At 37.9% G+C, this 14993-nt stretch overlaps 1 protein-coding gene across 3 annotated transcripts in view; it reads left to right on the forward strand.

Moving 5' to 3' along the window:
- STARD13 (StAR related lipid transfer domain containing 13) overlaps positions 1 to 14993 on the forward strand; it is a 321431-nt gene that overhangs the window by 63754 nt on the left and 242684 nt on the right. For 2 of the 3 annotated variants that reach the window (XM_065678399.1, XM_065678401.1), the window contains one exon: positions 4588 to 5491. In XM_065678399.1, the coding sequence (XP_065534471.1) occupies positions 4742 to 5491 (750 nt within the window). In that variant the 5' untranslated portion in view covers positions 4588 to 4741. Of the gene's footprint in view, positions 1 to 801; positions 880 to 4587; positions 5492 to 14993 lie in introns of all 3 variants that reach the window. The other variant, XM_065678400.1, reaches the window with a different exon arrangement.

Below are 14993 nucleotides of genomic sequence, written 5' to 3' on the forward strand. Positions count from 1 at the left end.
CAGAAGCTCCTATGTCCAGTAACCTACACTAAAGCTACACTTTGCACCACATGCAGAAAGTCTGTCTGCAAGCTATGATCCTATTAATATATATAAAAGGGAAGACCTGTGATGCTTTGGCAGCAAATGTAGGTCTTGAAGAAACACAGGCAAACAATAATTAGAATTTGCAAGTGACACAGAAAGCTAATTTCGGTATTCCTTTTTACTGGCTTTATACTACATCAAAAGGCATTGCACAGCCTACCTTTTCAAAACCTGACAGCATCCAAACTCGAGTGTGTGCAATGGGAACCTGACTCCAGGTGCTCCAGGTGATAAAGCACAGCCCAGTGTTAAGGTCTGGCATAATGTGAAGAATGAGGTCACACTGTATTTTTAGAAGTGCCTGGTGTTACTGTGAAGCAAGCTCTCGCCCTCTCTTTTTATTTTTTTCCTTCCCTCTCCTTTTTTTCTGTCTTTTTCTGTGAATAATTTGGCCACTGCTTGCAGAAGGCTGTTTTTTGCCCCAGGGATTCTCACACATACTTCTGTTGACAGAGTTCTTATGCAGCAAGCAAGCTGAAATGCCTTTTGTTAAGGATCTGATCACTTCTTTTTTTGTTCTGCCCCAACACTTGGAAGATCTTTTGGCTACTAACTGAGTTCCTGTTGTTACGCTTATGGAAATTAACTGAATTGAAAAAAGTGGGGTTACCTTGCAAAACAGGTAAAATTATCATCAGGGGAAAAAGAAATCCTAGTCTTCTAATTTGCTGTTAGTTTGTGTTTCACGTTCTTCTTGTTTGCTTAATTTTTCAGGGGAAGATTCTTTATGTCAATGGGAAATATTAAGCAAAGTCATTGTGAAAGGGAAACAAATGCATTAGAGGCTGAGAGGTAAAGACTCGTTATTTTAAATGAGTGGTGTACTGTTCCAGTCAAGATCAGGACTTGATTTGCTGGTTTACTATGTCAGTTCAAGTTTAAATCGAATTTAAAGTAGGAAAGTTCCACACATTCCCATACTCTCTAATGTCAAAATACATTGTGGGTATGGAAATGCAGTAATTTAAGCAATGTTTGGAAAGTTAGTTTAGGTGACTTGCTGTAACCCTGTGAAATAAAGCATAATCAGATGCCCCAGGAAACGATTCTCCTTGTATTGACTCAAGAAAATAGAAGTTAGTCTCTGAATATTAAAGTATTTGTAAAATCCTCCTGTTTAATAGTTAAGACTAATATGTGCTTTTTGTGCGATCTTTATGCAAAACTCAGTGAGTTTTAATACAAATTTCGGTTATCTGGGCAAAGGGGAATCAAGCCAATAGGGCATGATACACAAACATTTACCTGTGAGTCTGCACATACACATATTCTTCTGCCAGACTATATGAGAACTTTCCTTCCATAGCATTTCACTAACTGTATCACAAATATGTATTACTTTATTGCTGATTTGTAAGGAGCCTTTCTTCATAAATAAAATTGGGGTTGTAAGTTTTAAACTCGTATGTGGAAAGCTGAAGTTGCTACACCAAGGTATGCATTTCACATTTTAGCTTAAAAAACAATCCCGTGTTGCTTTTGTGGGTTTTTTTGTGCTCTTACTTAAGCTGTTTTGGAGTCAGTTTTGGTTGGACAGTTAGTTAGCTGTGGTAGACCTACAGTTCCCTTTTTAGTTGGAAAAACACATATATGCCCAAGAGACTTTTATTATTTGATATCTTTACCTACACTAGTGCCTACAAGCAGAGTTAATGCTACAGAATAGTTAGAATTATGTATGCATATGAAAGTAATTTCCCTATTTATAAAGCCTCGAAGGCCTTTTCCAGAAATATTACTACTTTTCAGAACTTGTAAGTGCACACATCCAGAGTGTGGTGAGAATCACATTATTTTGCAGGGCAGTATTACAAACCTTTTACGACATGTAGATTTAGCTCTGAATATTCAGACCTCTCTGAATTACACATTTTGCTCTGGGCAGGATTTCCAAATCCACAGCTCTGCCAAAAGTTTTTTAGGAGCTATAAATGTCTATGAGTAACTCTTTATAAAACATGGAACTCGATATTTTATTTAAGTGCATGGGGTTTTTTTCCAGCCACTACTAGACTGAGTAAAGAGATATATTCCACAGGATGAATAAGGATAAACTCACACTCTCTCTTCTTACCACTTCCCTTCCAGATTTCTTGCCATACTTGCACAAAACCATCCTGCTTTTGCATACTTTCTTTGTTCCAGTCTCATCCCAGAAAAATAAAAAATAGTCCAATGGAGTGAGCAAATTTAATAGACAGAAAAACTCTTTCATGCCTTTTGTAATTGAACTGTAAAAATTACAGCTTTACACCACATCCTGTGTAAACCAAAACTCATTTGAGAGACAGAACTTAGCAAAATTTTAAAAGAAGTGGGGTACTGGTACAATTTCTTTCAGGGATGATAATTTGTGGTTTAGAGTCTGAAGCATCATCCTAAAATACTAAAAATAAAAAATACGTAGTTGACTTATCCCACACTTGCCTACTTGGCTGCTGAAAAACTTCTGCGTCTTCTAGAGCATTTTTTTGTTGTATTTTGGGTTTGTTACAGCCAGGATGTTCGTGTGAACACAGAAGTGTATTTCTACAGATGTCATTACAGCAGAGCCTGCTTGCCAGCATTACCAGAACTAAAGATGGTCCAGGGAACATGCCAAGGATGGGTAATTTCTGCCAGACAAGAGAGAGTGATCATAGGAAGGGGTGAGACTAAAAAAGATTCTGTGGGGGAGACCTGAAGACCTGAGCATTGCTGCTCCTGCTGGAACTACCTGTAGGTGAGCAACCAGCCACCAGAGGCAATGGCAAGTGAGCACAGACTATTTTCTCACCTGATGGCAACCATGCTGGTTTGAGCAGCCAGGCCAAGGCTCTTTTGCTGCCTTTTGGGGAGTCTTCTAGAACAATCAGATCTTTTTCACTTATACCTAGCTTTGCATGGTGGGAGTGTGGGTGCCAGCAGCATGCTTTCTTATAGGGTACTGGGTGCCAGGGACTGCAAAACAAAGGCTCATGGTGAGGCACAGATAATAACACCCACCTGAAGTGGCAGGAGGCTTTTTCACTGTGGCCACAATGTACAAAATACTATGAGAAATGTTAGTTACCCCTATCATTCCCTACAAATGTGAGAATGTGTCTTCTTTTTCATAAACACTGTGCTCAATTAGTTCACATAACATTAGGGAGAACCAAGGGTGTTAGGGACTTCTGAAATCACTTCTGCTAACTCGAGGCTTTGTCTAGAATTCTGCATAGTTTAGGATAAGGCAGTCATGCTAGGAGGGAGACTCATCCCATGTCAAAATAGGTATCCAAGAGAAGTGAGAGCATTTACCTTCTGGAAGCATTTTTCTATCTCCGCTAACTCCAGCAGGAGGCTAGACAGCTTATCTGAGTTTTGAATAGCTAGCTGTATCTGAGAGAAAGTCTACCTGAAGTGTGTACCTGCATGCTCACACCTTTTACAGCTGCAGTTCAAATTACAAAGGTAATAAATGCAGATTTTCTGTACATGTAACATTACTGTTTCTATTAGCTAATATACGTCTGTAACACTAAAATAAAAGCTAACCAGCACTAAAATGGGCTGAGCTGCTGTGCATTGTTCAGTTTATGGCACATGCAATGAGAGGCACGTCACATGCCAACATCTTACTTTGCTTGCCTTCCCACTTTGACAATCAGAGTGCTGCCTTCTGACATGTCTCCCTCATCACTGTCAGGTTTGCCACATACATCAAAGGCTTGGGCTTCTCTTTTTATTTTGAAAAGCTTCTGTTCTGGTTTGCTGTCTCACAGATGGAGTACTGAAACAATCATGAAAATAAATGATACCAACATTCAGTCTGTCACAAGAAGTAAATTGCATGTATGGGTGAATGTAAGCTATTCAGCGATGCAGAATTGGTTCCTGAGCTGTTCCCTTATTCGCATGTACTGGAGGTGCACAGCCTAGATGTAAGCACACAAGTTAAGACTGATTTAAACCAGACATGGCCAACTCTGATGTAGTACTGAAGCTGCCTGATATTTTTAGCCTACTCTTTTTGCTTTGCAATTTTATTGGAAATAGACAGATGCTGCACTACATTGGCAATTCACAGAAATCAAGAGTTACAGAAAAGTCTACCTATATTGAAATCTCCCTTCTTTTCTGTCAGTTACATTGGTTCCTTGCTCTTCCCTATGACATCTTAGTAGCTTTTGGTGATTTAACAGACAATAAATATATAGTGAACAGAGGCATGATTTGGTAACGATATCTGACATCACCTTGAATGATACTGAACCATTGTGTCAATAATCCACATAAAGTCAATATTTAAAAACCATTTCTGCATTTGCCAGTTCTTTCCTAGTCTCTAAGGTAAACAAGTCAAGGTTCTCATGTTTTAAGTTCATTTAATCTGCATACATCACATATTTTTGAAGAGACCAGTAAGCAAATCTGATATGGGAATTTCATGTTTCAGGATTCCTTTTGTTGCTGCACTCCAATGCAAGCAGGTTACCATTTATTTATTTATTTATTTATTTATTTATTTATTTTCAGGAGCAGAGAGGATTTAGATGTTTTGCATGAGAATCCAGGCATTCATGATTGTGTGAGCATGGCTTTGAAAAAATAAGAACAGATTTCCTGGCCACACATGCAGAGTTATGTTTCTTAAGAAAATCAAGAATGAAGTCATTCTGATCTCTGATGGATGAAACTCATTGGAATGGAAACTAATATCTATGAGGAAGAACAGGGCTCACCTTATCTTACATCTGCCAAATGCCTGGGGACTCCGAAGGAAGCAAATGAAGAATACAAAAGAAAGGCAGAAAAACAGGCAAGTCCATCTGAATTTCAGAATGTTTTACTAGAACCTGAGTTGAGTTTGGTGTCTGCGTCATCCTTGTTGGATCTCAGTGAGATATCCTTGCAGTCTGGCACGGTTGCAGCGTGTGTCTATGCCACTGATCAGTCTGAGACAAAGCACCTTAGTGAAGAATTACTCTGTTCTTCAGGGCACAAGCCAAAGGAAGATCCTTTACACCTTCCCTTGCACACAGAATGGCCAGTCCTCACAGAAAAAAAATCAGACAAGAAACCAGAAAGGAGTCATGAGATCAGAGTCATAAAACACAAACCAAGTGCTATCACGTTTTCTGATTTTGGATTTCTGTCACATGAAGGTAACACTAAACTCCATATTTGTGAGGCAGGAGAAGCTGGTGATTTTTCATCTGAAGAGGAGGAAGCAGATGGTAGACAGGATGATGCGTTTACGGAACTGCCACTGTATGAGGCATTTTTCAATTGTCTTCATGGAGGGAATGTTTCTCAAAGAAAGCAATCTAAGCACCAACTTACCAAGGATCCACACATCTGTCATTTAGAAAACTGTGATGATCATTCCGAAAAGGAATTGAAGGACCATGACAAGGAAGAAAAACACATGGAGCTGGAGGTAATACAAGCTACTCTTTTGTTCCAAGTGTGTTTTAAGTAAATGGTATAACTTAAGGTTAGTTAGAAGAGGAGGAGTTGTGCAAATTATTATACAGTGGTAATTAATGTGAATTATATAATTAAGGATAAAAACCTCCGGTAAAAATATACTAGGTTTTTTTATTGCATAAACCTATTGCTTCAGGTTGGCCACACTTAGACTGAAATTCAAACTTTGGTTTTCTGTTTTCCCTTGCTTTTTAAATGAGAACATTGGCTGAGTTTCCCATGCTTCTACAAGATCATATGTGATGCCACGTACAGCATATATTCCCTGTGTCTATGGACTGTTCAAAGGGATAGAGCTCAGGTTTAGTGTAGTGGCACTGTAGCACTGCACCGCCTAACCCACAGCACTGCTTCTGCTAAATACTGTTTTCTCTGTTCTTGTTTCGTTAAAATAATATGGAAGACAGGTTACGATCTGGTCTATATATAAAAAGGTAAAATAAACAGGGTTTTTTGTATCTGCGCTGGTACACCTCATGATGCTTTACAGACCTATGTCCAAAACAAAGACATCAGAAGATTTAAGAAAATATTAAAACCACACTGTAATAACCATCATCCAACTATAACCTTTCCAGAAAAAAAAAATGGTTTTGGAATTGGAGGAACAGCAGCTCTCCAAAGGAGTTATCACGAGTCTGGAAAATAAGCAAGGTTTTCCCCCTGCTCCCAGCTGCTGACAAACCAAATGCCTGGAGCTGAACATATTTATCATTGGACAAGTTCAATTCTAGTACAAAAATATGAAGTGACTCCAAATAGTGGGCAAAACAAACCCTTAAAATTCCAACGTTCCTGACCTTGCAGCAGAAATTAATCTTAAACTGCAAGTCAGGCATACCTTTCCTTCCTCTCTCTTTCCTCCTCCTCCAGCTTTTTAAAGTTATTTTCCATGTAAATCTGCTCTATGCCTTGAAAATCAGGGTGGATCCCATGTCTTTTATCCAGTGTGTTTTATTTTTCTCTACAGTTCTACTTTTATAACAGAGTCGCTTCATTGATTTTTGATTAAATGAAAGGAAGTACTTGGTCTACAATGTCCACAATAACATCAAAATTGCAGTACACAGTACTTAATTACTTCTCCCCTTTAATACTAATCTATTTCCAATTTGGAGGGACTAATTCTGCCCTTAATTGAGTGGAAGTTTTGTGCTGTATTTCATACATATACCAAGTTTACTGCAGAAACACATCAACCTACAGAGAAGAAAGCCAGATTCTTAGATTATTTTCCCAGCAGCTAACATTACGAAAGCAAGGCCCAAAGATGGTTTCAAAAAAGTGCAGATTTTGATGCAATAGTGACCCTGAGAGATTAGCGTGACACATGGTTTATTAAATAATTGCATTGTCACTGTACCCTAAGCCAAGTCTTGCTTCCTCATTTACTCAGAAACATTCCCATTAATATAAATATATATTAAAATGCATGTGCAACATCCCTTGGATTCCGTTTACTGAAGGTCGTTCCCATAGATAAGGGAGAGGCCAGGGACTGTTGTCATTTAGTTTACTTTATGTGTATGCCATAAAATAAACTCAAGGATGCAGCTTGTAGGTGCAAAATAATGGATTATAAATTGCCAGACAAGCATGTGAAATTACCTAGTAAATCTCAGTGAATGTGTCAAAACATTTCAAAAACTGTACAGATGCAATGATGCAGTCCCGGGTTTGATTTTTTTCTATGTAAATAAGTATGTATCATTCTAGGAAAGCCTCCAAGAATTTGAAAAAAAAGGATTATCTTGTCTCTCAAATTTTAGCAGCAGTCATGCATTACTATTCAGACTAAGACTCTCCCCATGACTCTGGTTGAAGCAGATGTATGTCATTGTCAAGTTACTTATTTCTATTATTTAGAAATGGGGAAATGGAAAAATGTATTTCTAGTGGAAAGTAACTAAATAAAGACAGCTTGGTCCAAAAATGTTGTCAAAAGCTACCATTACTGCTAAGCCTCAGATGTAAAAATAGTGTAACAAACATTTCCTTGGCCATACAGATACAAGCTATCACACCCTGACTTGAGATCCTAGCTAAATCCTTGCTACTAGAGTTCACAGTGAAATAGTGATAAGGATCTACCCTGCAGGGGCATTCTTAAGTAAATGTTCTTGTTACTGACTGCAGATCTCCTGCTCTATGTATAGAAAGGAGGAAAGGCTGTCACCTTTTCCAGGCTGGGGAGCACTGGCTGTTGCAAGCAGTCCCAGCAAAGCCAGTGTCCAGATCTCCTCCTAAATAGCTGTTACATGCATTTAAGTTGTAATTGTTGAGCTTCTTGTTTCAGCCTAATGTATAAACAGAGACAAATCTCCGAGTACACTCAACAGTAAACAAGTAGAAGGAAGATGGAAAAAATACAACTTGTATATGCTGCCAACTCTGTCACAAGCAGAAGAAACTGCTGAAAACAGTTCATGCAATGGTGCCCATTAAAAAAAAGCTCTTTTTCCAAAGGCATACAGCATCTGCCTGTTCTAAGTGGTACAAGATAAATGATACTTCTGTTCAATTTATGAATTCAGTGTGGTCCCTGAGTTTCCACCCTTAGACCAGTCCCATATATATTTCCTGTGCTTTGTCATCAAGTCTAAATTGGGCAACCTTTTTTTCCTTGTCAGGAGTCTACAATCAGTGGTACATTTAATGCCCAAATAGAGTTCTTAAATTAAAAATAAGATTTATTTCAATTGGGAAACAAAAGTTTGAAGATTTCAAACCCAGTCTATATACATGTCTGAAATATTGTTTACATTTTTCTTCTTGGGATGGCGATCTAAGTAGCATTGTTGTTAAGACATCTCTGGAGGTATTTAAAAAGATGTGTAGACGTGGTGCTTAGGGACATGGTTTAGTGATGGACCTGGCAGTGTTAATGATTGGACCCAATCATAAGGGTCTCATCCAACCTAAATGATTCTATGATCCTGATTTTTTAATTCTACCCAGAGGTTTTTTCAGCAACTCTGAAGTAGTATCTTGAGCCATTCTCCCTGCTAGTATTACTTCAAGTCTTCATATTAAAAAACGTATTCTCTTTATGCATGCAGCCAGCTTAGTATGCAGTGGCAATAAAGTATTTACAATAGCTTCTGAAAAAAATAACATTTTTTTTAGATTGCCATTTCTTCTAACTGTACTGAGCAGAACATAGCTGATAACCATATTTAACCAGGAACTACTATGCAACTTTACATTAGCAATCTTAATCCTATGCTTACATAGTCTCAAAACAGTATGCTACTTCCAGAAGCAGCATTTCAGGCAAGCCAGAAATTGAAGATATTTGACAGATACTAGGCAAAAAGAAGTATTATGAAATCATACCCTTGACAAAGTCAGTTGCCATGGATCTTACCTCAGTGATGGTATAGAAATCATAGAATCATAGAAGGTGCTGCTAAGTGGTAAGCATAGTCTTACCAACATGACAGCAAACTGGAAATTCTCCCTGGGAGTTTCAAAGCATCTCTTTGGGGAGCCCATATTAGCTATTGTCACAGCCAAAAAGGTTTCTTTCACTGTTGATATGATTTAGGGCAATTAAGTGACTTGTCATAGCTTCCTCTATTGTATTAGATTGAGGAGGGCAAGCCAGGAAGCCCAGACACTGGAAAGAAACTGCTTAGAGCTAACCATCAGGACATGGTAGGTGTTCCACAGTCCCTCTGCAGCCTCTTGGTGTCTGTGCCATGACCACATGATGGATATCTCTCACCACTAGACTTTCAGGACTCTCCAAATGAGTCCTTTTCTCAGAGCTGCTGCTTGATGGAACACAATCACTACTTTCTAAAACATATCTGGAAAGGTTTAAGATTTAAGTGTTGGCCAGTGGTGCATATAGGTGTAACTTCCTGGAGAATCCTAAAAGAATAACTGTTTCTTAAAGAAACAAGAGTCCTTCCTGCTTAAGGAGCAATCTGTGAAGTGAGCATCTGTCATACTGCTTTTCCCTGCACTCTACTGTCTCTGCTGTGTAAGCTGGTGAGCTGCATGTCAGGCTCCAGAGCATCAAATCTTCTAGCCCTTCCTTATATAGGAGCCTGAGAGACCTTTATGGGCTTGAGTTGTACACATATTTACATCATGCCTTTCTCAACACACTTAGGGTGATCTAAACCAAACATGCTTTTTGGTTTAAAGCACAGTGCTGATGGTCTAACATTTGCGGTCAGTATTACCTTGTTCACTGGGTCAAAGAGTGAGATACCACTCCCTAGGAGTAACAGAGACAAGATGACCCAAAGAGATAACTTAGGTAATTAAGGTAGTATTCACAATGACTATCTTTGTTGGGATTTGGCCTTCAGACTGTAAACTCAAAGACTTTTGGAGGAGGCTGCACAGTCATGGGAGCAGCCAGTAAGTACAGTGTCAGGAGACCCTGTCTCTGTGTACAGTGCTGGGTAGTGTTAATGGGGTAGCTGTGCCAGTCACCTTTCACCATGAGTAAATCTTTGTTTGAAGTAAAACTGGAGTATTCTAAAGGAGATTTGTGAAAGCTCCATTGCTTTTGACATTTAAAGCTCAGGCAGCTGAACTCTGGAAATGGTTACAGAAAACAGACTTTTACTGGCAGGAAGATGGATGATTTGTTTTTCCAGTTTCTTTTTCCTTGATTAGTCACTTATTTTCATTAATTTCCTAGTTCCATCCTTGTACTACAGTTAGGCAAATTTTATCCTCATTATACAACAATTACTGAGTGACAAGTTTAATACTCATTGTATCACCTTAGATCATGAGAGTTCAGATTCAGGCTGGAATAATTTGCTGAGATGTAATACAGAAGTTTCCATAGCATCTGTCCTATATTTTGTCTGCTTCTGGCTTGTGTTTTCATTTTTCTTTTCACAAGCACCAGAAATTCACCAAAAGAGCAAGACAAGATAAATAGACAAGACATGCAGGAGGAGATAAACACACAAAAAAATTATTCAAAGCCACATTCTTTGAAGTTATGATTCCTTAAATGATATGTATTCTTCTGTGTGGCTTGTAACTATTTTAATCAAGTAATCATACCCAGTGGGAAAGGAATCAGAATTTTTTAAGTCTTTGACAATGAATTTGCTTTATTCAGATTAGATTGAGTTCATTCAATATACATGATCAAAACAGAGCAGCAGTCAAGCCTACAACTATGATCAGTAACTGGGCCTGCCAAAGTAAGCTTCCTGCCCTTAAGCTTGAATAGCTTAAACTCTGCTAAATTCTTGTACCTCTTGCATTCCTGCTCAGTGCCTTGCTTAGCCACTCTGAAGCACTTTTCTGAGAGGTACTTTACTGTTTTCATTAATGAGGCACTGGAACATAGGTGGAATTTAAGCTATCTGAAAATTGCCCTGCAACAGTTTCTTCTTCTCTAATTCAGTTGTACAAGAGCAAAAACTAGAAAAGAACATATTAGAGTGAAGCACAAATTCCTTCTCCCATTCCTCCCATACTTCGGAAGTTTTTTCTTCTCTTTACCTTATGAAACTGAGACTCTAAAACTAGGGGAGGAGAAGGGTTTCAAATTTGTCATGACTTCTTCATGAGGAATAATACGGTTGTTATTATCTCCTTTTTGTTCATCTTCTGCAGACATGGGATATCTATCCAGGTAGGAGAGCTAAGTGCTGAAATAACAATATCTATGGAGAACAGAGTAGGAGCTGAGGGGAGGAAAATGAGAAATTACTTGTCTAAGACAGGAGTGATGCACTGAGCTTTGTGAATTCTAATTGCTTTTGCGTGTCTGTGAGGTCTGGACTTTCTGAATTAAAATTACGCATTCTCTAGAGCTCATAGGTGAAGACACTGTCAGTTGAACTTTGCAAAGGTTCATGTGTTTATGCTTGTTTTCTGCCTGCTTGGAAAATGAGTTGGAGAACTGATGATTACTTTAGCAATGATGCATTATTATTAGTCAATACCTAACTACAGCAGCTATTAATAATAAAGTCAGATGATTGCTGACTTAGGGACTTTAATTATTAGGTTAAAAAATATTAATTTCACAAATTTGAGGGACTAATGACAAACATAGCATTTTTCGTAGAGTACATTTTTCTCTAATTTGTTGTGTCCTACTTATTAAGAATGGAGTGAGTTATACAAATTTGCTTCTTCGGTGGAAATTAGCTGCATTACTGTGAAATTATAGGAACTTTGGAAAATAACAGTAAAGTTATAACAGGAACAGTAACTTAAAGATATGCTGAAAGATCATGCTGAAGAGAATTGGTATATTGGAATAATGTAGGAAAATGTAGATAATATCAAAATAACTGCCCTTTATCCCTTCAGTGTACGTGCATGCTGCTTGTGTGTTTTAATAAACATGCATCATTCACTGTTCATAAGAGAATTAAAAAAATGTATACTCTCCCAGAAAAGATGCACCTTCTTGCCATCAGCAGAAACCTGTCTTTCACATCACAAGACTGTCTTCAGCAGCTACCAATGGCTGCTGGGTTGACTTCAGAGAAAACACAAGCACTCTGGTTTTGTAAAAAATGTCTTATGAACTATTTTCAGCAGTCCCAGATTGGGACTCCCAAAGAAAAGTTGTAACACAAGGGAACAAAATCTGTCCTTTTTCAAAAGCAAAGCTGATAAACCTCCATGTGACGAGAGGACTAGCACTCAGAAAATTCAGAGGGCTTTTCTGCAGTTGACCTTTCATGCAGTTTGAAATAATCTGTGGTGCAGAATACCATCACTCTCCAAAAATGTATAGCATACAGTATATACGGTATATATTACCTATATAGTGAGATTCTGAGAAAGCCAGAATTCTAGACAGACTAATGAAGAAAATCAGATAATTAGTCAAAAAGACAACTCCCCTTGACTTTCAAACTCCTTAAGAAAATTTACAAAGTACCTTTCAGCTTGCCGCTGAATTAGGTATATGAAATTACAGAAAGTGAGGTTATCGAGTTGCATTGCACTGCACTGCACAGTGTGAAACCCTCGGGCTGTTCATGTTAACATGTAGAACTTTGGTGCTTAAGTAGTTTTCATAACATTACGAAAAATCTTTAGGCTATCAGTTTCCAAAGTGCAATTGTTTGCCACTCATGTCTGACAAAGCTTATTCTGCCCATCCTAGCTGTAGCTATCCTACTGAGAAGATACTGTGCTGCTGCTGAATCATTTTTGTCCCACATGCATGTGTTAAGAGGCCCCATGAACAAAATTTTGGGAACTCCCTGTTTAGCCTGTTCATAAGTATTAGTGCGTAGTTTATATTTATATATAAAGCTTCAGGAGAATAAATAGTAAACACAAGTGGTCTACAGGGGGAGAGTATACATCATATGTAACTCGGGTTATGATTTTTTCAAATACTGACTCCTTCGTTTGTTGTGTATTTGAATTGTACTTCAGAATCACATGGCCAGCTCAGGAAACACCAACAGTACTATTGCTCTTGCCAGAAAACATGAAAATAATTTACATGTATGGTTGCATTAAGCCCATGAGAGGAGTTTATCGAGATTCTTCTTTACAAATATTTTAAAATATCTGGAACCTGTGCCATGTAAGACCATTCAGGTGTTTCATTTAGCTCTACAGAAGCAGTGCAGAAGTCAACACAAAATAAGCCCTGTCTAAGTCAAGGCTCTGATGAACCACATTCCTGTCAGAGCACAGGAACAGGCACCTGTGACAATTACAGACTGGGTCCTAGGTGGGGGGAACCAGAAGAAACATGCAGAAATCTGTTATCTGCTTATCACTGAAATTAAGATATTCTTTCAAGGTGCAGATGGAAATTCTGGATAAACTGTGGGATGGGCAGTAAGCAGAACAACCTGTGAGACTGGAAACTTGAGCAAAAGATGAGGGGACCAGGCTGGGTTGTATTTTCAAGCTTGTTTGGCTGATAGGTGAGGAACTGGTATGCTTTTCAAGTCCAGCAACTGAACTGCAGTATAGCAAAAAACCACAAAAACCAACCAAACAAAACCTCTCAAACCATAAACCCCATAATGCTAGGAATTACCAACCTTGCAAAGTTGCAAAGTATATTTCATAAGATGTCAAAGTTCTTGAGCAGGAATAAGAAAAATGAGTTACAAGTTTTCTCATGATTTTTTTAAATTTTGTGGCACTTCCTGTAAGACATACAGGTAACTCATGCCCAGTTAATAAAACCAGACGCTAGTGATATACTTAGAATCCTTCTGTTCTTCTTTGTGTGAAATTCCAATAAAATAATGTTAGCTTGATACTGTAATGGACATATTTCCTTGGTAGTACTATGAGGCTGTAGACTGTCATTTTACATACCCAGGGACCTATGATCATTTTGGTACTGCCACATCACCAGCTATCATCCAACCAGAGGTCTGTGCTAACGCCGAATTCCGTGCTTGGAACAAATTCAGAAAAAAATAAAAACTTTATAAAAAATAAAAATTTTAAAAATGTAGCAAACTGTGTAGAAATTTTCAGATCATATATCTGAGATTTCATTTTATGCCATTCTTGTGTGGTTATCTGTGTAGAAGAGAATGTCATCAAGAGTTTTCTTAACAATCACTCCAACTGTGGAATATTTCAAATTCTAATGAAAATGGAAATAGACAGCTCTTACCTATCCAAGTTTTTGTCAAAACTAAAAGTCTTGCCCAGTTTTAAATTATCTCAGAGCTAAGACTTTTGCAGTGCAGCAAAGGGAAACCTCCTCTGAATTAGCTGGGCGTTCTCCAGAAATCAAATGAACAGGACATTGAGGCCAGCCCCTGTATTTGGAACATTTTTCTTCCAGAAATAAACTTCAGTAATATCGATCTCACCAGATTTTTGGACTGTTTCACTGGTGTCTCTCGCAGTTAGATTTTCAATCCAATGTTTTCAAAATCGGGTCTAGAATAGGTAATTTTCAGTGTCAGAGATTTAACAGCTTATTTATACTGTGTATTAAAGAAATAATGTCTGGCCTTAATCTCATCTTTGTGATGAAGTAGTTAGTGATATGGTATATAACCCACTGTAAAATTTGCAGTTAGTATTTATTGTTCCTATTCAAACAGTATAATGGTGAAATTTCAGTAGCTATGTAGTGATGATTTTGCACTATAGCAAAAGCCTTTGCAGTTAGTCTGGGGATGGATTTCCTTAAATTAAAATGTCAAAAAAAGCTGCTAAGCCTGCCAAGGAACAACACTGCAACTTGTATGTATTTCATTCTATAATAGGTATATTATACATCAACGAAAAGTGCACAAAGCCAATAACTAGAAAAAAGGAACTACAGACTGCTTTTTATTAACATCATGCCTCACCAAGGTCAGTGCCTGTAATGAGAGAAAGCAGAGTACCCAGTATTTATGCAACTAAGGGTGTAGACTCTGAGAGTTTTCCTCAAGGTGTACTTTTATTTCCTTTATTATCAAAGTTTACTAAGATATTATAAATAACTGTAGATATATGGAAAAAGATCA

This window comes from Lathamus discolor, chromosome 4, assembly GCF_037157495.1.
Source record: "Lathamus discolor isolate bLatDis1 chromosome 4, bLatDis1.hap1, whole genome shotgun sequence".
NCBI classification, from domain to species: domain Eukaryota; kingdom Metazoa; phylum Chordata; class Aves; order Psittaciformes; family Psittacidae; genus Lathamus; species Lathamus discolor.